Below are 23,437 nucleotides of genomic sequence, written 5' to 3' on the forward strand. Positions count from 1 at the left end.
TTAGTTATTTATTCATGAGAGACAGAGAGGAAGAGAGGCAGAGACACAGGCAGAGGGAGAAGCAGGCTCCCTGTGGGGAACCCAATGCGGGACTCGATCCTGAGACTCCAGGATCATGCCCTGGACTGAAGGCAGGTGCTAAACTGCTGAGCCACCCAGGTGTCTCTGTATCATTTGTTTCAACATTATTGTGGCTAAGGGTGAAAAAAGCATGATAGTAACACAGTGCAGGAGGCCAGAGTGCACTCTGTACATGAATGTATGGGGTGGAGGGTATGTGTGCATGTGTGTGTGTTTTACTGTGTGCCTGTGTGCATGTGTATTTGTGTGGGGCATGAGCAGTTCTCAGGGCAATGGTACCCGAATTCATGTACTCCAATCTGTGACTTGTAAATTCCAGAATGTTAACCAACAGATGGAAATAAGGAAGGGATCTATTCCAATTTACAGAATACCTTGAAACAAAATCAATGAAATGCAAAGAACACCATGTGAAGGAAGGACTACCTGTGTCTTGAAGTCCCATCAGTGGCAGGAAAGCCACCTCATTCCTCATCATTCTCTGCCACCACATATTATCTCTCCCCCTCTTGCTCATTCCCTTTTTTTTATAATAAATTTATTTTTTAATAATAAATTTATTTTTTATTGGTGTTCAATTTACCAACATACAGAATAACACCCAGTGCTCATCCCATCAAGTGCCCCCCTCAGTGCCCGTCACCCATTCACCCCCACCCCCCCGCCCTCCTCCCCTTCCACCACCCCTAGTTCATTTCCCAGAGTTAGGAGTCTTTATGTTCTGTCTCCCTTTCTGATATTTCCCACACATTTCTTCTCCCTTCCCTTATATTCCCTTTCACTATTATTTATATTCCCCAAATGAATGAGAACGTATACTGTTTGTCCTTCTCCGATTGACTTACTTCACTCAGCATAATACCCTCCAGTTCCATCCATGTTGAAGCAAATGGTGGGTATTTGTCGTTTCTAATGGCTGAGTAATATTCCATTGTATACATAAATCACATCTTCTTTATCCATTCATCTTTCGATGGACACCGAGGCTCCTTCCACATTTTGGCTATTTTTTTTAATAAATTAATTTTTTATTGGTGTTCAATTTACCAACATACAGAATAACACCCAGTGCTCATCCCGTCAAGTGCCCCCCTCAGTGCCCGTCACCCACTCACCCCCACCCCCCGCCCTCCTCCCCTTCCACCACATCTAGTTCGTTTCCCAGAGTTAGGAGTCTTTTTTTTGTTTTTGTTTTTTTTTAATTTTTATTTATTTATGAGTCATAGAGAGAGAGAGAGAGAGAGAGAGGCAGAGACATAGGCAGAGGGAGAAGCAGGCTCCATGCACCGGGAGCCTGACGTGGGATTCGATCCGGGGTCTCCAGGATCACGCCCTGGGCCAAAGGCAGGAGCTAAACCGCTGCGCCACCCAGGGATCCCGAGTTAGGAGTCTTTATGTTCTGTCTCCCTTTCTGATATTTCCCACACATTTCTTCTCCCTTCCCTTATATTCCCTTTCACTATTATTTATATTCCCCAAATGAATGAGAACGTACACTGTTTGTCCTTCTCCGATTGACTTACTTCACTCAGCATAATACCCTCCAGTTCCATCCACGTTGAAGCAAATGGTGGGTATTTGTCGTTTCTAATGGCTGAGTAATATTCCATTGTATACATAGACCACATCTTCTTTATCCATTCATCTTTTGATGGACACTGAGGCTCCTTCCACAGTTTGGCTATCGTGGCCATTGCTGCTATAAACATCGGGGTGCAGGTGTCCCGGCGTTTCATTGCATTTGTATCTTTGGGGTAAATCCCCAACAGTGCAATTGCTGGGTCGTAGGGCAGGTCTATTTTTAACTGTTTGAGGAACCTCCACACAGTTTTCCAGAGTGGCTGCACCATTTCACATTCCTCATTCTCTTACCACGCTGACTCCATTCTGAGATTTTGCATATCTGAAATAAGTGCCTTCTGCAGGGCCTTTGCTCTGTTTTCCCTGCAGGGCACAGACTTCCCCCAGAAATCCTCCTGCCTCCAGCTTAGTCTTTCTGGAAGCCTCTGTTAAAATATCACCTTCTTTGCAGGTCACCCTGATCTCTTATTAAAACTTAACATCTCCCCATCCAGTCATTTTATACCGATTTTCTTTTTCCTTCATGGCCCCTGTCACCATCTGATGTGGTACATGATTTTTTTATTTTTTAATAAATAGTCTTCCTTCATCATTGGATTGCATGGACTTTTCTTTTCCTGCAGTTTTTATTTAAATTCCAGTTAGTTAACATACAGTGCAACATTAGTTTCAGGTGCAGAATTTAGTGATTCAACACTTCTATACAACACCACACCACCTCCTTCATCCCCATCATCTATTTCACTCATCTCCTACCTCTCTCCCCCAGCAACCCTCTGGAGGGTTCATAGCTAAGAGTCTTTTTCCTGGTTTGCCTCCTTTTCCCCCAACTGTTTTCATTTGCTTTGCTTCGTAAATTCCACACACAAATGAAATCACATGGCATTTGTCCTTCTCTGACTTATTCACTTAGCATAATACTCCCTACCTCTATCCAGTTCATTGCAAATGGCAAGATTTAATTCCTTCTGGTGGGCTAAGTAATACTCCATTGCATATATATACTACAACTTTTTATACATTTTTAGTTTATGGTCATTTGGACTCTTTCCATAGTTTCACTATTGTTAATAATGCTACTATGAACATCAGGGTGCATAACCCTTCAAATTAGTATTTTTGTATCCTTTGGGTAAATACCTAGTAGTGCAACCTATGAAATGTGAGAAGATATTTGCAAGTGACAAATTTGATAAAGGATTAGTATCCAAAATCTATAAAGAACTTATCATATTCAACACCAAAAAACCCCAAATAATCCAATTAGCAATAGGCAGAAGACATGAATAGACATTTCTCCAAAGACATACAGATGGCTAACAGACACATGAAAAGATGCTCAGCATCACTCATCATCAGGGAAATACAAATCAAATACACAATAAGATATCACCTCCCACCAGTCAGAGTGGCTAAAATTAACATCACAAGAAACAACAGGTGTTATCAAGGATGCAGAGAAATGGAAATCCTCTTGCATTGTTGATGGGAATGCAAACTGGTGAGGCCACTCTGGAAAACACTATGGAGGTTCCTTAAAATTTAAAAATATAACTGCCCTAGGATCCAGCAATTGCACTACTTCACCCACAGAATACAAAAATACTAATTCAAAGGGATATGTGCACCCAAATCTTATTAGCAGCATTATTTACAATATCCAAACTATGGAAACAGCCCAAGTATCCAACGATAGACGAATGGATGAACAAGGTGTGACATATATATACACCTACATATATATAGAGATGTATATGCACACATACATACAGCGGAATGTTACTCAGAAAATAAAATGAAATCATGCCATTTGCAACTACATGGATAGAGCTAGAGAGATTATGCTAAGCAAAATAAGTCAGTCAGAAAAAGACAAATGCCATATGATTTCACTCATATGTGGAATTTAAGAAACAAAACAAAGTCCATAGGTAAAAGAGAGAGAGAGAGAGAGAAACAAGAAACAGACTCTTAACTACAGAGAACATACTGCCTGTTGCCAGAGAGGATGTGGTGGGAAGATGGGTCAAATAGATGATGCGGATGATGGAGGGCACTTGTGATGACCACCAGGTGTTGTATGGAAGTATTGAATCATTATATTGTCCACCTGAAAAAAATATTACACTGTAGCTTAACAAATTCAACTTAAAATAAAAACTTAAAAATGAAAAATTATTGTTATTTTTTTCTTTCCCTGTAGTCCCCTCTACCACATGGAAGCAGACAATGATACAGGAATTTCAGAGTTTCTTCTTCTGGGATTATCAGAGGAACCAGAACTACAGCCCCTCCTATTTGGGATGTTCCTCTCCATGTACCTGATCACTGTCTTTGGAAACCTGCTCATCATTCTGGCTGTCAGGTCAGACCCCCACCTCCACACCCCCATGTACTTCTTCCTCGCCAACCTGTCCTTTGTAGACATCTGTTTCACCTCCACCACTGTCCCGAAGATGCTGCTGAACATACAGACTCAGGGCAAAGTCATCACCTATGCAGGCTGCATCACACAGATATACTTTTTTCTACTTTTTGCAGACTGGGATGACTTTCTCCTGGCTGTGATGGCCTATGACCGTTTTTTGGCTATCTGTCACCCCTTGCGCTATACAGTCATCATGGATCCGTGGCTCTGTGGACTGCTGGTTCTGGTGTCGTGGATCATGAGTACCCTGAATTCCTTATTACAGAGCTTAATGGTGTTGCGGCTGTCCTTCTGTGCAGAGGTGGAAATCCCCCATTTTTTCTGTGAACTCAATCAGGTGGTTGGGCATGCCTGTTCTGACACCTTTTTAAATAACATAGTGATATATTTTGCAGCCGTGCTGCTGGGTGGGGCTCCCCTGACTGGTATCATATACTCTTACTCTAAGATAGTTTCCTCAATACTTAGGATCTCAGCAGCTCAGGGCAAATATAAAGCATTTTCCACCTGTGCATCTCACCTCTCAGTTGTCTCCTTATTTTATGGTACAAGCCTAGGAGTGTACCTGAGTTCTGCTGCTAATCACAGCTCTTACAAAAGTGCAGTAGCCTCGGTGATGTACACGGTGGTCACACCCATGCTGAATCCCTTCATCTACAGCCTAAGGAACAGAGACATAAAGAGGGCTCTGAGAAGAATTACTGGGGTTCCAGTGATATAAGGGCCAATCATCAGGGCTGAAGAAGTGCCCATGATTGCAGGGCTCACAGCCTCAGAGCCAGGAACTGCCATTCTATGATTACATTGTGGAAGTAGAATCTGTTCCTACTACTCATTTCCTGGAATTTCCATCTGTTTGAATTCAACTTCTCCATACATTTAAGTCATTCATGTTATTAAACTTCTGCCTTGTCTGATTCATATACAGATAGTTTCCCCTTTGATCTATTTCATCCATTCTGATGTTTTCCTTTGGATCACAAATGCCTAGAAATTTCTGTATCTTACCTGAGACACGTTGGATTTCTTAAAACTAATTTCATTTCAAATGAATTATCTCATGCCATGTAAATTTTCCCTGTATTTCCCAAAAGAATAATCATGGGTTGTATTCTTCATATGGAAAAAAACTCCATTTGGCCACTAAGCCTTTCACATGACTTTATTTAGAGGAGATACAAAACCTCAGTTTTCAAGAGTTTGTCGATCTTTTTCCATCACTACCTTCACTACTGTTACTGTTAATGTGGACTCTATCATTGTTCTGTTTATGTCTCAGGCTACTTACATGGATACTCAGGCTAAGAAAGCCTGGGCACACTCCTGTATATGTGTGCTTGTGGACATTCCCACAGATGGTTCCCTCACCAGAGCCTCTGCTGTGGCTGCTCCTGCCCTTGGGTTCTTACTGTGATTGCATGACACACCTCAGCAACACCCATCAGAGAACTCTAGCTACACCAGGTTTATTACTCACAGGTCTGGAGTGCACATGGGATGCCCAAAGGCCATTCAGGGACGTCTCAGGGTGGGTATAGAGAGGCATTGAGAGGTAGAGAGAGAGAGAATGCCGTTGAGGGATCAACCTTTATCAGGGACCATGGGCAGAGTGGTTAGGGGTTTGTGGTTCACATTATATTGGAGATTTTTATATGATTAGAATGTGGATGCTGAAGGGAAAATCAGGGTCTCTTGTGCGTTGGTATCAAGATTACCCAGGGCTTTCTGAAGAGGTACTTCATGGCTGGGGCAGCCTGAGGATTTATCTGGAATTGTGTCCCACACCTGATACTGTGTTTACTCATTATGGTTGTCTTTGAACTGGATGCCTCGGAAATCAAAAGCTTAACGCCAGGCACTTATAGTCTCTTCAACAAATGAGGTTGGAAAAACTGGAAAGCCACATGCAGAAGAAAGAAACTGGACCACTTTCTTACAACATACACAAAAACAAACTCAAAAATGGATGAAATACCTAAAGTTGGAACAGGAATCTATCAATATCCTAAAGATGAACACAAGCAGAAACCTCTTTGACCTCAGCCACAGCAACTTCTTGCTAAACATGTCTCCAAAGGCAAGGGAAACAAAAGTAAAAATGCTTCGTCAAGATAAAAAGCTTTTGCCCAGCAAAGGAAACAATCAACAAAACTAAAAGTGAAGCTACAGGATGGGAGAAGATATTTGCAAATGTCTTATAAGATAAAAGGCTAGTCTCCAAAATCTATAAAGAACTTATCAAACTCAGTGCCCAAAAAAAAAAAAAAAAAAAAAAAGCAATCCAATCACAAAATGAGCAGAAGACATGAACAGATATTTCTCCAAAGAAGACATACAAATGGCCAACAGACACATGAAAAAAATGCTCCACATCACTCAGGATCAGGAAAATACAAATCAAAACCACAATGAGATACCACCCTACACCAATAGCTAAATGGCTAAAACAGAATGACTAAAACAAACTGCTCAGGAAGCAACACATGTTGGCAAGGATGCGGAAAATGGGAAATACTCTTATACTGTTGGTGGGAATGCAAGCTGGTACAGACACCCTGGAAAAAAAGTATGGTGGTTCCTCAAAAAGTTAAAAAGTAGAGCGACCTATAATCCAGCAATTGCATTACTAGGTATTTATCCAAAGGTTAAAAATGTAGTGACTCAAAGGGGCACATGCACCCCAATAGTTGTAGCAGCAATGTTCACAATAGCCAAACTATGGAAATGGCCCAGATGTCCACTGACAGACAGATGAATAGATAAAGAAGGTGTGGTATATATATACACATACACAATGGAATATTACTTAGTCATCAGAAAGAATGAAATTTTGCCATTTGCAATGACACAGATGGTATTATGCTAAGCAAAATAAGTCAGTCAGAGAAAGATAAATATTTGATTTCATTCACATGTGGAATTTAAGAAACAAAACAGATGAACATAGGGGAAAGGGAAAGAAAAATAAAAAGATGAAAATAGAGGGGGAGGTAAACCATAAGAGTTGCTGAACTCTAAGAAACAAACTGAGGGTTGCTAGAGAGGAGATGGGTGGATAATTGCATAATGGGCATTAAGGAGGGCACGTGATGTGATGAGTACTAGATATTACAGGCAGCTGATAAATTACTAAATTCTGTCCCTGAAACTTATAATACAATACAGCTTAACTAAATTGAATTTAAATAAAAAATTTTAAAAATAAGTGAATCTTGTAAGAAAAGAATGAAATGCAAGGAAATTAACTTTTTCCTCTTGATAAAACATTCCAGTGTAGTGGTTGTGCCTTGTGTGTGTGTGTGTGTGTGTCTTATATACATTTTTCTTTCAAATAAGAATGCTCGCCACCTGTGTACACACACACAGGTGATCTATGATTTCATCTTTTATGTTGAAAGGAAACTTGAGGGGAAACTGGAGAAATTAGCACTGAAAAGAATAAGTGATGGAATCAACATGAAACAAAAGGATGCAGAAATGTAGACATAAAATTGTAAATTAAAGTGAGTGACCTTAATTTTGATCATGAGTCCCTTTCCTAAGTCCCTGCCTCAAAGGCCTCAGAGTCAGATCACACACACATTTATGCCATGAGGAATTCACTGTACCAGCTGAGGGCACAGAATTTCTCCAAATCAATTTGTTTTCTACTTAATGTGGGTTCCTAGTTTGATTGATTGGTTTTTCCTTCAAGATTTTACTTAAATTCAAATATAGTATAATATTACTGTCAGAGGTAGAATTTAGTGATTTATCAGTCGCATACACCACTCAGTGCTCATCACATCACGTGCCCTCCTTAAAACCCATCACCCAGTTACCCCATCTCCCACCCACCTCCACTCTAGCAACCCTCAGTCTGTTTTCTATTGTTAAGAGTCTCTTATGGTTTCCCTCGCTCTCTGTTTTTATATTTTTTAATTTCTTCTTCCCTTCTCCTATGTTCATGTTTTATTTCTTATATTCCACATCCTAGTGAAATCGCACGGTATTTGCAACCAGATGAAACTGGTTGTAGATGAAACTAGAGTAGATGAAACTAGAGTGTATTATACTTGGTGTGGGTTCTTTAAATGTAAATGCCCTCCCCCAAGGGAAGCTGATGAATGAATTTAAAGGCTTAAATTCCATTTTCTCAAATAATTTTATTGAGTATGTCCATATGAGATTCCTCCAGCTGCTGTAAAATATCTCTACCCTACTTGCTTAAAACAAATACACACATGTTTTTAGGGTTCTGGAGTTAGAAGCTTGAAAAAAGTCTCATAAGGCTAATAGCAAGATGTCTGCAGGGTTGAGCTCCTTCCAGAGGCTTTAGGGAGAATCAGTTTCCTTTCCAATTCCAGTCTCTTTTGCTGTCACCTGTGTTCCATGGCTAAAGACTTTTCCTCCACATTCAGACCCAGGAGGGCAGCATTTTCAAAGTCTAACACCGACTCTTTTGCCTCCTTCATCAACATTTGGAAGACCATTGTGATTACCATAGTCCCACCTGGACAGTCATGGCTAATCTTTTTATCTTATTGATAGCTGAACAGCAATCCTATTCAATCTGCTACCTTAACCCTTCTTTAATATAACAAATGACACCTTAAAGGAACTAGGGATTATAATGTGGGAGGGCCCATATTTGGGAGGATCTTCTTCAGTTTACTACTACAAAAGTTTTTTCCTATGTGTATTATTTTGATCACTTATGAAAGCAATAAATACAGACTTCACACAGCCTGAAAAATGAGAAAATACACGCTTCCTTCAAAATTCCATGCAATGACAATATTTGGTGCAGAATACCTAAAACCACCTACACCATCTCTAACAAAAGATCACAGCCTGACTAATTGAAGAATAGTTCACACATAAACATCTCCCGGGAGCTTGTTAGAAATGCAGACTCTCTGGGTCACCCAGGACCTGTGATTAAATTCCGCATTTGTAGTGGGATCCATGTGGATTCACAGGTATATTTATGCTGGTCTAGGTGGGTTTTTCACATTTTGGGCTGACGTTTGTGGAAAAATAATAATATTTTGGGGATGTTTTCCTTTGGATTGTAGTAATTCAGCAGCATCCCTTCAAAGATTGTGAGTTGTAACCTGAAGAAATTCATTTCTGGTTGAGAACCACTGCTCCAGAGCTTGAGAACTAGACACATCCTGATATAATGACACTCATGGCCCACCATATACTCATATATTAAATGTGGACAGATCACTAGATAACATCAAAGACCATTTCTAAAATGTAGAGGGAGATCATAAATGTAATTCCTCAGGGAGAAGATGCTTGCAAAAATTAAATCAAATAATCCCTATGAGATATGAAATTCAAGTTATAGTACATAAACAGATCTAAAGACATTTGTTAAAATAAATTACCGTTTTATAATAAAGCTATAAATCACAGCTCTTAAACTATGTAGAGTAAAAATTCCTAATTGTAAGGGAAAATGTGTTTTGAAGCTAATGTGTGTTGTGGCCAAGGTTAATTATCAGAATAACCCACTTCTCCACCTAACTGAAAAGAAGAATGGACCCTGTTGGAAATAGCAGGGCTGGGTCTTCACCACATGTCAATGCTTTGAAGATAAAGACACCTAATCCAGGCAGGATCCTAGAGCATAGACATGAAGAAAACTGTAAGTCAGAGCCAAGATAAGGTGCTAGGAGATTCACACATCAGGAAGGGGCCAAGTTCAGGGAAAACAAGTAAAACAAAGAACTGGATTCACTTGACCTCTAACCTAGTCTTTTGGGTACCAAGACTCATTAGGAAAACATTTGTCACAAATGCTAAGGAATGGGAAATGAACAGTATTAACATCATCCATTTCCTATCTCCTTCCTGCTCAGAAATCCCTTCCCCCTACATGATCACAGGAGAGCTAGGCGTCCTGCCAGTTGTGTGGTTCAGGGTCACCAGGTCTTCTACACAAATGTGCATGTCCTCCAAACTGTCCCAGTGACTCTGAAGGTAGCCCACATAGAGTCACTTGTTCAAGTCATCAGAAATAAACTGGAATAACAGATGATCATGACCACTCTTCTTATTAGTCACATCATATACCACAAATTAAAAAGGGGAGGCAGCCCACAGAGCACCTGGGTGGCTGAGTCAATGAAGCATCTGCCTTTGGTTCAGATCATGATCTAAGGGTACTGAGATCAAGCTCCCAGTAGGGTTCCCTGATCAACAGGGAGTCTGCTTCTCCCTCTCTCTCTGGCCCTCCCTCCACTCATGCTCTCTCTCTCTCTCTATCTCTCTCAAATAAATAAAATCTTTTTTAGAAAAGCAGCACATGCTTTACCTACCTCAAGTCTGTTCACTTGGATTATTGTATCTGTCAGCTCTTGCTGTAAACAAGCTGTCCTTGGCAAGTGGGATACCATCCTGATGCGGAGTAGCTGAATACAGTTGTCAAGAAAGAATTCTAAAGGCCTTTTATGATTCAAAAAGATGCTTTAGAGACAGGACCTGTGGGCAGAAAGAGCTATACCGTGATTGTGAGAAGTAACTTATTCTATACTTTTAAGTTAGTGGAGGGATGGAGAAAAGACTACCCCAAGATTGCTAGAACTCATACAGCAATTTGGCAGTGTGGCAGGATACAAAATCAATGCCCAGAAATCGGTGGAATTTCTATACACTAACAATGAGACTAACAAAAGAGAAATTAAGGAGTCAATCCCACTTACAATTGCACCCAAAAGCATAAGATACCTAGCAATAAACCTAACCAAAAAGGTAAAGGATGTATACCCTAAAAACTACAGAACACTTCTGAAAGAAATTGAGGAAGACACAAAGAGATGGAAAAATATTCCATGCTTATGGATTGGAAGAATCAATATTGTGAAAATGTCAATGTCACCCAAGGCAATGTACACATTTAATGCAATCCCTATCAAAGTACCATGGACTTTCTTTAGAGAGTTGGAACAAATCATCTTAAGATTTGTATGGAATCAGAGAAGACCCCAAATAGCCAGGGGAATATTAAAAAAGAAAACCATAGCTGGGGGCATCACAATGCCAGATTTCAGGTTGTACTACAAAGCTGTGGTCATCAAGACAATATCATGGACTTTCTTCAGAGACTTGGAACAAATCATCTTAAGATTTGTATGGAATGAGAAAATTCTCGAATAGCCAGGGGAATACCGAAAAAGAAAACCAGAGCTAGGGGGCATCACCATGCCAGTTTTCAGGTTGTACTACAAAGCTGTGGTCATCAAGACAGTGTGGTACTGGCACAGAAACAGACACATAGATCAATGGAACAGAATAGAGAACCCAGAAATGGGCCCTCAACTCTATGCTCAACTAATATTCAACAAAACAGGAAAGACTATCCACTGGTAAAAAGACAGTCTCTTCAATAAATGGTGCTGGGAACATTGGACAGCCACATACAGAATGAAATTAGACTATTTTCTTACACCATACACAAAGATAAAGTCAAAATGGATGAAAGATCTAAATGTGAGACAAGAATCTATCAAAATCCTAGAGGAGACCACAGGCAACACCCTTTTTGAACTTGGCCACGCAGCTTCTTGCAGGATACATCCATGAAGGCAAGAGAAACAAAAGCAAAAATGAATTATTGGGACTTCATCAAGATAACTTAAGTTTCTTTTTTTATAATAAATTTATTTTTTATTGGTGTTCAATTTGCCAACATACAGAATAACACCCAGTGCTCATCCCGTCAAGCGCCCCCCTAAGTGCCCGCCACCCAGTCACCCCCACTCCCCGCCCTCCTCCCCTTCCACACCCCTAGTTCGTTTCCCAGAGTTAGGAGTCTCTCATGTTCTGTCTCTCTTTCTGATATTTCCTACCCATTTCTTCTCCCTTCCCCTCTTTTCCCTTTCACTATTATTTATATTCCCCAAATGAATGAGTCCATATAATCTTTGTCCTTCTCCGATTGACTTATTTCACTTAGCATAATACCCTCCAGTTCCATCCACGTTGAAGCAAATGGCGGGTATTTGTCATTTCTAATGGCTGAGTAATATTCCAGTGTGTACATAAACCACATCTTCTTTATCCATTCATCTTTTGATGGACACTGAGGCTCCTTCCACAGTTTGGCTATTGTGGACATTGCTGCTATAAACATCGGGGTGCATGTGTCCCAGCGTTTCATTGCATCTGTATCTTTGGGGTAAATTGCAAAATAAAGTGCAATTGCTGGGTCATAGGATAGCTCTATTTTTAACTCTTTGAGGAACCTCCACTAAGTGTGGGTTCTTTAAATGCAAATTGCTCTGCTCCAAGAGAAGCTAATGAGTGAATTGATAGGCTTAAACTCAGTTTCCTCATATAATCTAATTGACCATGTCCATATGAGATTCTTCCTGGAGCTGTAAAATATCCTCACACTAGTTGCTTAAAACAAACACAAACCTGTTCTTATAGTTCTGGAATAAGAAGTTTGATATCTGTAGCTTTGGGTTCCCTCTTGAGGCTCAAGGAAGAATGTTTCCTTTCCAATTCCAGTGTCTGTGGCTGGCAGCTGCATTCCTCAGCTTATGGCTCTTCTTCCACTTTCAGAGCCAGCAGGGCAGCATTTTCAAAATCTCTCTGACACCAACTCTTTTGTCTCCCTCCTCAAGATTCCAAAGACCATTGTGATTACATTCATCCCACAATGAAGAAATGATTCGTCTGCGATGAAAAAAGAAATGGTTTTCCACGTACAATCATCTTTTTATCTTAATGGTAGCTGATTAGGCACCCTGTATAATCTGCTACCTTAACTGTTCTTTGCTATAACAAATAACATGTTAAGGCTCTGGGGATTAGGGTGTGGACATATTTTGGAAGGTCTTCTTCTGCCTACTACAAAGGGTTTTATTTGGTCATTAGTGTGTTATTTGGTCACTTTTTATAAATAAATTTGCCAACATATAGAATAACAACCAGTGCTCATCCCGTCAAGTGCCCACCTCAGTGCCGGTCACCCAGTCACCCGCACCCCCCGCCCTCCTCCCCTTCCACCACCCCTAGTTCGTTTCCCAGAGTTAGGAGTCTTCATGTTGTCTCCCTTTCTGATATTTCCCACTAATTTTTGATAAAAGCAATAAACACAGACTTTACACAGCCTCAAGAATGAGTGAATACACTATTCCTTCAAAATTTCAGCAATGACAATATTTGGTGTAGAAGACCTAAAACCACCTATACCTATCTCTAATACATGATCACAACCCTGTTAATTGAGGATTAGTCCACAACCAGATCCATACATCAACATCACCTGAGAACTTGCTAGAAATATAGAATCTCTGGGTTCACCAGGACCTGCACTCAGATTCTGCATTTGTAGTGGAATCCCTATGGATTCACAGGCTCATTGATGCTGGTCTAGGTAGGTTTCTCACCTTTTATGGCTGACATTTTAGGAGTGCTTTCCTTTGGGTTGTAGTTGTTCAGCAACATTCAATCAACATTGCCAGACATCCCCAGGGACAAATTCATTTCTGGTTGAGAACCACTGCCCCAGAGCTTGAGAACTAGACACATCCTGACAGATTGACACTTAGTGACCACCACCTACTTAGATACTGAATGCGAACAGATCACTAGACAGCACCAAGCATCATTTCTACAATGTACAATGGAGTTCATAACTGTAGAATCTCAGAGAGAAGATGTTTATAAAAATTAAATCAAATAATCCCTGTGAGACGTGACACTCATGTTATAGTACATAAAAAATATAAACACATCTGTTAATAATTATCGACCATGGTATAACAAGGGACTAAAGGACAGCTTTTAACTTGTGGTAAAGTAAGAAATTCCTTATTGTAATGGCAGACATGTCTTGAAGCTGATGTGTGCAGTACCCAAGGTTTATTATTAGAATTAACTTGCTCCTTTGCCTTATTGAAAAGAAGACTATAATCTGTATGAAGATAGCAGGGCTGGGTGCTCACCACATGTCAATGTTTTGAAGATAATGAAAACTAATCCAGGCAGAATCTAGAGCACAGACGTGAAGAAAACTGTACGTCAGAGTGAAGATAAGGTGCTAGGAGATTCACACATCAAGAAGAGGGTCCACTTCTGGATTCTCTATTCTGTTCCATTGATCTATGTGTCTATTTTTGTGCCAGTACCACACTGTCTTGATGACCACAGCTTTGTAGTGCAACCTGAAATCTGGCATGGTGATGCCCCCAGATATGGTTTTCTTTTTAAATATTCCCCTGGCTATTCGGGGTCTTTTCTGATTCCACACAAATCTTAAAATAATTTGTTCCAACTCTGAAGAAAGTCCATGGTATTTTGATAGGGATTGCATTAAACGTATAAATTGCCCTGGGTAACATTGACATTTTCACTATATTAATTCTGCCAATCCATGAGCATGGAATATTTTTCCATCTCTTTGTGTCTTCCTCAATTTCTTTCAGAAGTGTTCTATAGTTTTTAGGGTATAGATCCTTTACCTCTTTGGTTAGGTTTATTCCTAGGTATCTTATGCTTTTGGGTGCAATTGTAAATGGGATTGACTCCTTAATTTCTCTTTCTTCAGTCTCATTGTTAGTGTATAGAAATACCACTGACTTCTGGGCATTGATTTTGTATCCTGCCACACTGCCAAATTGCTGTATGAGTTCTAGCAATCTTGGGGTGGAGGCTTTTGGGTTTTCTACGTGGAGTATCATGTCATCGGTGAAGAGGGAGAGTTTGACTTCTTCTTTGCCAATTTGAATGTTTTTTATGTCTTTTTGTTGTCTGATTGCTGAGGCTAGGACTTCTAGTACTATGTTGAATAGCAGTGGTGAGAGTGGACATCCCTGTCTTGTTCCTGATCTTAGGGGAAAGGTTCCCAGTGCTTCCCCATTCAGAATGATATTTGCTGTGGGTGGAAGGGGAGGTGGTTGTGGGGTGGGGGTGACTGGGTGACGGGCACCGAGGTGGGCACTTGATGGGATGAGCACTAGGTGTTATTCTATATGTTGGCAAATTGAACACTAATAAAAAATAAATTTAGAAAAAAAGAAGGGGGCAAGTTCAAGGAAAATGAGTAAAACAATCAAACACACAAACAAACAAAAGAACTGGATTCACTTGACCTCACTTAGTCTTTTGGGAACTGAAGTTCATTAGGAAAACAGTTTCTTCCTAGAGGACTTTTCCACTTGGGAATCATGTGCTTAGGGATTGGAGTCCAAGTGGGAAATGTGTCTAATGAGCAGACAGGGAGGTGTAAATACCTCCTCATCTCTAGTCCCTCAGCCCCTGCAACCTTTGATGGGAAAGGCCATGCTTCTTGTCTGTTTATTACAAGTCCTGATTCTTGCTGGGGGCTGATGCTTCGCTCCTTCCTGCTGCCTTGGCTTAGGACAGAGCTTGAGTCCATATCATCTGCTGTCCAGGGAGGAAGTCAGACTTCTACAAGGTGACCTTCCTGTCAAACACTGCAGCCAGGTGAGTCCAAACCCCCAATGGACTGTGGATGACAGGGTCAGAGAGAATGGAAGCCAAGAACATGGACCCATCATCATCTGACTTCCAATCCAACTTAGCCCAGAACCAGTGATCACTGTGTTCTTTGTTTGCTTGATTAGGTAATTAAAGTATTAATTCAGTGCTAATGTCAATTTCACAGAGTGACTGCTACTCACACTTTGATGGTCTTTCATAGCCTTCATCATTAAATTGCTATTATAGCAATGCTACAAAAAGTATATTGAGATTGTTAAATTCAGTGTGTGGTTCTAACTGGATGTCATTTTGTCCCCTAGGGCTCATTGATCACTGTCTGGAGCCACCTTTGCCTATCATGCTGGAGAGGGGTGGGTGGAGGCCAGGGATGCTCTAAACACCCTACCATGCACAGGACACACCCCACCCCAGGGCAGGCTCTGGCCAGAATGTCCTTGGTGCAAAGACAGAGAAACCCTGAGTTAAAGACTGCCAGTATTTGGAACACAGCTGCCTTCAACCTTGTAATGCTTATTTTCTGCCAGAAAAAATTCACTATAACACTTTGGCCACCAGTTTAAAAGTTCTAATCACAAAGAATATAACTGCTCTATTAAGTTTTTTTCCCCAGACTGCTAGTGATAGAGATGTTTCTTGTTGTTTTCTTGAACTATCCTTCAGTTTTACCAAACTTTATATATTTATGACCATTCTGATTGGCTTTTATTATTATATGCTAACATTACTCCCCTCCACCATCTTTTTTTAAAAATAATACATTTATTTTTTTATTGGTGTTCAATTTACCAACATACAGAATAACACCCAGTGCTCATCCCGTCAAGTGCCCCCCTCAGTGCCCATCACCCATTCACCCTCATCCCCCGCCCTCCTCCCCTTCCACCAACCCTAGTTCATTTCCCCGAGTTAGGAGTCTCTCATGTTCTGTCTCCCTTTCTGATATTTCCTACCCGTTTCTTCTCCCTTCCCTTCTATTCCCTTTCACTATTATTTATATTCCCCAAATGAATGAGAACATATAATATTTGTCCTTCTCCAATTTACTCATTTCACTCAGCATAATACCCTCCAGTTCCATCCACGTTGAAGCAAATGGCGGGTATTTGTCATTTCTAATGGCTGAGTAATATTCCATTGTATACATAAAGCACATCTCCTTTATCCATTCATCTTTTGATGGACACCGAGGCTCCTTCCACAGTTTGGCTATTGTGGACATTGCTGCTATAAACATCAGGGTGCAGGTGTCCCGGCGTTTCATTGCATCTGCATCTTTGGGGTAAATCCCCAGCAGTGCAATTGCTGGGTCGTAGGGCAGGTTAATTAACAGCATTTCAAATGATTTCGTCAGATCGTTACTTCTCAGTTGACTTTTGGAACATACTTTGACCAAAAAATTCTAAATTTTATTTAAGGGATCCCTGGGTGGCGCAGCGGTTTAGCGCCTGCCTTTGGCCCAGGGTGTGATCCTGGAGACCCGGGATCAAATCCCACGTCGGGCTCCCAGTGCATGGAGCCTGCTTCTCCCTCTGCCTGTGTCTCTGCCTCTCTCTCTCTCTCTGTGTGACTATCATAAATAAATAAAAAATTAAAAATAAATAAATAAATTTTATTTAAATATACCCATCTTCTTACCTCTGAGCTTTTTACTTTATTTAAGTGATGTTTCCCACCTGTAATTTTGTATGTAGTTTTCCTGATATTCTACTATATTGTATGGTTAAACTTACACTGGATTCATAATCGTCCTGAATTTTGTAAAATGCCTGAGAAAGAGGACCAATTTCATAGTCTTCCAGGTAGATGTCCCTTTATGCTAGCATTCATTTAGCAATTCAACTTTTCCCAACAAAATTGAAATACAACCTTGCCATGTGGTAAATGTCCTTATACATGGAGATCTAATTCTTGACTTACTTCACAAATACAAAATGAGCATCTGCCATGGGCCAGAACATTCTAAGAACATTACATGTTGTATTCTTTCATGGTTAGGCCTTTACCAGTTGAATTATTAATCCAGGTTGATATCACTAATTATTGCTATTTTATATCTATTTCAGTTCATTTTGACTTTTCATACAATTTGGCTTATGACAGTTATTTTGAAACTACTCATTCCAATCTGGTTTGGTGATCCCTTGATTCTTTTCATTCTATAACTTTTCGTATTCTTACATCTTTTTATACTAAACATATTCAGATGACTTGGTGAAAAAACAAAAATGAACAAAGAAGGTGAGATCCTTGCTCTTTTGGATGTTGCATTGCAGCAGCTAGGATGGAGTACGATGAAATAAATGTGTGTAACCATATGGCATCATCATAAGAAGCAAGTAATTCAGCATAAAAGATAGAGTGTGATAATGTGGGCATGATTACAAAGCATGGACTGGGGAGGCCTTTGCATGTTGGATGAAATGCAGAATGAGGATTAGAGTGTGCTCAATGGGTCTATCAAAGGAGAGATCAATATCCAAATCACAAGAATATCATGGAAAAGACACAACATAAAAGAAGGGAGGAAGGGGCTAACCTCATTCCCCATCAGACCACATAGAAATGAATCTGCCAAACAATGATGCAGGAGGGGCAGGAAAAGTAAGTCTTCTATGCTTGAAATAAAAATGCCCCCTTTTTGTTCTGTTGTGTATATTTCCTTTTGTCAAGTGTTGGTGTATCCTTTGCTCTTTGTCTAGAATTTATAATAAAAATATATATGTGTTAGTATTCACACTTATTTATATCTTTATTGATATAGTTTTGTGTAAATATATCATAAAGATATCCCTAACTATCTTTTGAACAAGTTTATTCTCTTCTCTTGTTTTTGCTGGGCATCAGGGGATGTAATCAGAAGTGGAAAGCTGCCAGAACCAAGGGGGATTATTCTTCCACAATCCATCTCTCAGGGACACCTGAGTGTAATAGGTCATTCTTCTCATTTTTCATTTCATTCCCACCTTCGTCTCTCTGTGTCTCTTTTTTTATTGATTCGATTTCTATGTTTGTGTAAATCACAGCAGAAAATGGCCATCCCAAATGGAGCCCCCAATTTATTTGTCCATGGGAGGTGTAAGAATTGGCATTTCTGGGAGCCATTTCTGCACATTGCAGGAGAAGGATCACTGATCTGGCCTATTTGAGTTGGATACATTCCTGACATCACCACTATAAAAGGGGCTGAGAAAGACGGGAATAACACAACCCAGGAGGCCACAGTATCCTGCAGATGTGTGACTTGTAGGGTGTCAACAGTCCTCACAGTACGGTGCCAGGATTCATAAATCCCATGGTGACACAATCCAGGGGCCAGAACTCAATCAAAGGACGCCACTAAGAATGGAGTCAGCATCAATTCCTGGGATGTCTTTGCAACATGATGAACACAGTGGGAGAGGAAATGTGAACAGGGAAGTCCCCTGTGCCTTGAGGCTTCAGAGGTAGCAGAGAGGCCACTTTCCTCCTCAGCATGTCTGACAGTGTCTCTCGTCAGTCTCCCTCCTGCTTATTCCCCTTGTAACACTGGCTGTGCTTCTTCTACCTAAACATTGGAGACAACTATCTTCCTCAGAGCCTTCACACAGGCCATTCTCTCTGCAGGCACACATGTCCACATATAGTCTTATATCTACCTCTCTGTCTTAATTGAGGTCTGTGTTCCAATGTCACCTCGTTTGCAGAATTTTTCTAAATACCCACAAAAAACACAATGTCTGATTGGCTGTCTGCTTCATCCTTGTTTTCCTTTTCTTCCTACCACCCTTCACCATCTCCAAGATTATATGAAGATTATCTCCAAGACTATTATTTCCTTATACATTCTGTCTCCATTCACTGCAGGGACTTTTGTCCTTTAGCAACCTATGTTCCTTGTGTACCTAGTGCCTGAAACCTGATCAGCAGTCAATTTATATTCCTGAAATACTTGAAAAATTTCTCAATAAAATTATAAAATATATGACTTCTTAGGAAAGAGGATGGTGAAAGAAAAACTACATTAGACATGACACAGAGGATCCTCTAAAGAGGAACATATCCATGAACGACATATTAAAATGAATTCCTGAACTGCAAATTTAAAACAGTAACATTTCGGGGATCCCTGGGTGGCTCAGCGGTTTAGCACCTGCCTTTGGACCAGGGCGTGATCCTGGAGTCCCACATCGGACTTCCTGCATGGAGCCTGCTTTTCCCTCTGCCTATGTCTCTGCCTCTCTCTCTCTCTCTCTCTCATGAATGGATAAATAAAATCTTTAAATAAATAAATAAATAACATTTCAAATCTGTAATACAAGTTTGTGTGAAAATAAGATGTTATTTCCCTTTTTCCCAGAAGTCACCTCCACCACATGAAACCAGGAAATGATACGCAAATTTCAGAATTTCTTCTTCTGGGATTATCAGAGGAACCAGAACTGCAGCCCCTCATCTTTGGCTTTTTCCTCTCCATGTACCTCATCACTGTGTTTGGAAACCTGCTCATCATCCTGGCTGTCAGCTCTGATTCCCACCTCCACACCCCAATGTACTTCTTCCTGGCCAACCTTTCCTTTGTGGACATCTGTTTCACCTCCACCACCGTCCCCAAGATGCTATGGAACATCCAGACTCAGAGCAAAGTTATCACCTATGCAGGCTGCATCACACAGATTTACTTTCTCATAGTCTTTGCTGTGTTGGATGTCTTTCTCCTGAGCATGATGGCCTATGACCGGTATGTGGCCATCTGTCACCCCCTGCAATACACAGTCATCATGAACCCTCGGGTCTGTGGACTTCTGGTTCTGGTGTCCTGGATCATCTGTGTCCTGCAGTCCTTGTTACAAACCTCGATGGTGTTGCGGCTGTCCTTCTGTGCAGTGGTCGAAATCCCCCACTTTTCCTGTGAACTTAATCAGATGATCCAAGTTGCCTGTTCTGACACCTTCCTTAATAACTTGATGGTGTATTTTGCAGCTGTCCTGCTGGTTGGTGGTTCCCTTGCTGGGATACTTTACTCTTACTCTAGGATAGTTTCCTCCATACTTGGGATCTCATCAGCTCGGGGCAAGTATAAAGCATTCTCCACCTGTGCATCTCACCTCTCAGTTGTCTGCTTATTTTTTTGTACAAGCCTAGGGTATACCTTAGCTCTGCTGTTTCCCAGAGCTCCCACTCAACTGCAGTGGCCTCAGTGATGTACACAGTGGTCACACCTATGCTAAACCCCTTCATCTACAGCCTGAGGAACAAAGACATAAAGAGGGCTCTGAAAAGAACCGTTGGGATTCCAGTGATGTAAGCGCCAGTTGTTCTGAGGCTGAAGAAATGCCCATGATTGGAGGGCTCACAGCCTCAGAGCCAGGAACTGGTCTACTTGGATCAGACTATGTAAGTAGAATCTCCTCCTTCTACACACATATAAGGAAATCACTATGTCTGTATCTCAAATAGGACAAGTTGAATTCTTAAAACTAATTACATTTCAAATGATTTATATCATGCCAAGTTAATTTTCCCTAGATATCTCAAGAGAATAATCATGAGATGTATTCTTCATATGGAAGAAACTCTACTTGGCCACTAAGCCCTTAACATATCTTCATTGTAAAGGAGAAGATGAAACTTTAGTTTTCACCTTGAGTCTGTCGATCTTTTTCCATCACTATCTTCACGCCTCTTCCAGACAATGTGGACTCTTACACTGTTCCCTTTACATCTCAGGCTACTGACAGGGATGCTTAGGCCGGCACTCCCCTAAGCCCATGTGCTATGGACATTCCCACAGATGCTTCCCTGACCTCTGCTTTGGCTGCACCAGCTCTTGGGCTTTTATTGTGATTGCAAGATATGCCTAATCAACACCCATCATAGATCACTAACAACACTTGTTTTATTAATCGCAGGTCCTGGAGGGCACATGGGATGCCCAAAGGCCAACTGGGGAGGTCTCAGAGTGGAAGAAGGCATTGAGAGGGGGAGAGAGAGAGCCACTGAGGGATCTGCCTTTATTGGGGTCCATGGCCAGTTTGGTTAGGGGTTTGTGCATTCACACATTATTGGAGAATTCTATATGAATTGAATTCAGCTGCTGTAGCATAAAATCAGAGTCCCTCATGTGTCAGTAATAAGGTTACTCAGGGCTTTCTGAAGAGGTATCTCATGGCTGGACAGCCTGAGGGCTTCTCTGGTGATTGTGTCCCACACCTGACAGTGTGTTTATTCAATATGGTTGTCTTTGAACTGGATGCCTTGGATCAAAAGCCTAATGTCAGGCACTTACTCTACAAACATGCTCTTGTGTTTCTTAACTGGTCTCCTTCGTTTACTCTGTGATTCACCTAGATGTCCAGAAAGCCTACCATAGTCCCTGAAAACACTGATTAGCAAGTATGTATCTCCAAGTGGAATCTACAGGAAGACAAATCTGAGTAAACAGATGGACCTGGTATGTTATGGACCTGGTATGTTCTTAGTGTCAGGGTGACCATAAACCTGACAAAGCAAAATTTCCAAATACTCATTTTGTTACTACACAAAATATTTCATTTTTCTTTTTCCTTTTTTTTTCTTACATCAGAGTTCATGCTATGCATCTACTGGTTGAAGCATGGAAGATTGGTTCCACAACTGAGGAAGTTTATTCATTGAGGTGAAGGGTTGGTTAGTTCATTAATGTTTTATCACTGAATTATCTTCCTGTTTCTACAGAAAATTCACATGGTTACATGAGTCTTTCTATTGTTCATGAAATAATTCCTTTCCTAATATTTGTCACAAATGCTAAGGAATAGCAAATAAACAGTATAAGCATCAACCATTTCCTATCTCCTTCCTGCTCAGAAATCCCTTCCCCCTACAGGATCACAGGAGAGCTGGACGTCCTGACAGTTGTGTGGTTAAGGGTCACCAGGTCTTCTGCACAAATGTGCATGTCCTTCAAACTGTCCCAGCAACTCTGAAGGTAGCCCATGTATAGTCACTTGTTCATAAAGCCATCAGAAATAAACGTGGATAACATGATCACAACTGCGCTCCTCATTTGTCACATCATATGCCACAAATTAAAAAAAAAAAAAGGAGCACATGGGGCACCTGGGTGGCTCAGACAATGAAGCCTCTGCTCAGGTCATGATCTAAGTGTTCTGGGATCAAGCTTCAAATCTTGCTCCCTGCTCATCAGAGAGTCTGTTTCTCCCTATTACTCTGTCCTTCCCCTCTGCTGTGCTCTCTCTCTCTCTCTTTCTTTCTGTGTGCTAAATAAATAAAATCTTTTAAAAAAAAAAGAAGCACAGGTTCTAACTGTCTTAGGTCTGTTTGCTTGGATTATTGCACCAGTCAGCTCTTGTATAACAGGCTATCCTTGTCAAATGGGATATCATACTGATGCAGGGTGGCTGAATGCAATGGTCAAGAAAGAATTCTTAAGACATGTTATGATGCATTTTATGTGCATTTTATTATAACACAAGGACAAGATCTATGGGTAAAGAGCTGCACTGGGATTGTGAGGAGTGACTGATTCTGTACTTTTTAGTTTGTGGAGGGAGGGGGTAGAGATAACCCACATTTCTAAGAAATTTCTGTAGGTTGAAAATGAGGTTTACAGGACCTTGCAGGTCTGACTATTGACAAGATAAGCTTTCCAAAAGTCTCTAATAAAACATCAACATTAAGGCAGCCATGAGTTCCTGGAGAATCCTCATGCTAGGATTAAGGGCAAGCTGGCAGAGGAGTAGGGTCCCCAAGTCACCTGGCCCCACCAACTTACCTAGATTACTTTCAAACCATCCTGAAAACCTACAAATTCGACCTGAGATTTAAAGAGAGAACATAGAGATGCAGTGAAATGCCAGAACACCTGCACCCCGATGTTTATAGCAGCAATGTCTACAATAG

At 40.8% G+C, this 23,437-nt stretch overlaps 2 protein-coding genes across 2 annotated transcripts; both read left to right on the forward strand.

Annotated features, from left to right (window-relative positions):
- The first annotated feature begins 3,878 nt into the window (after nt 1-3,878).
- Nucleotides 3,879-4,811, forward strand: OR7A51 (olfactory receptor family 7 subfamily A member 51). The gene is given in 1 exon segment (NM_001388671.1): nt 3,879-4,811. A coding segment is annotated over 1 exon segment (933 nt).
- Nucleotides 4,812-19,908: 15,097 nt separating this feature from the next.
- Nucleotides 19,909-20,840, forward strand: OR7A57 (olfactory receptor family 7 subfamily A member 57). Its single transcript, NM_001389186.1, is given in 2 exon segments — nt 19,909-20,676; nt 20,679-20,840. Coding segments are annotated over 2 exon segments (930 nt in total).
- Nucleotides 20,841-23,437: the final 2,597 nt, after the last annotated feature.

Source organism: Canis lupus, chromosome 20 (genome assembly GCF_011100685.1).
Source record: "Canis lupus familiaris isolate Mischka breed German Shepherd chromosome 20, alternate assembly UU_Cfam_GSD_1.0, whole genome shotgun sequence".
NCBI classification, from domain to species: Eukaryota; Metazoa; Chordata; class Mammalia; order Carnivora; family Canidae; genus Canis; species Canis lupus.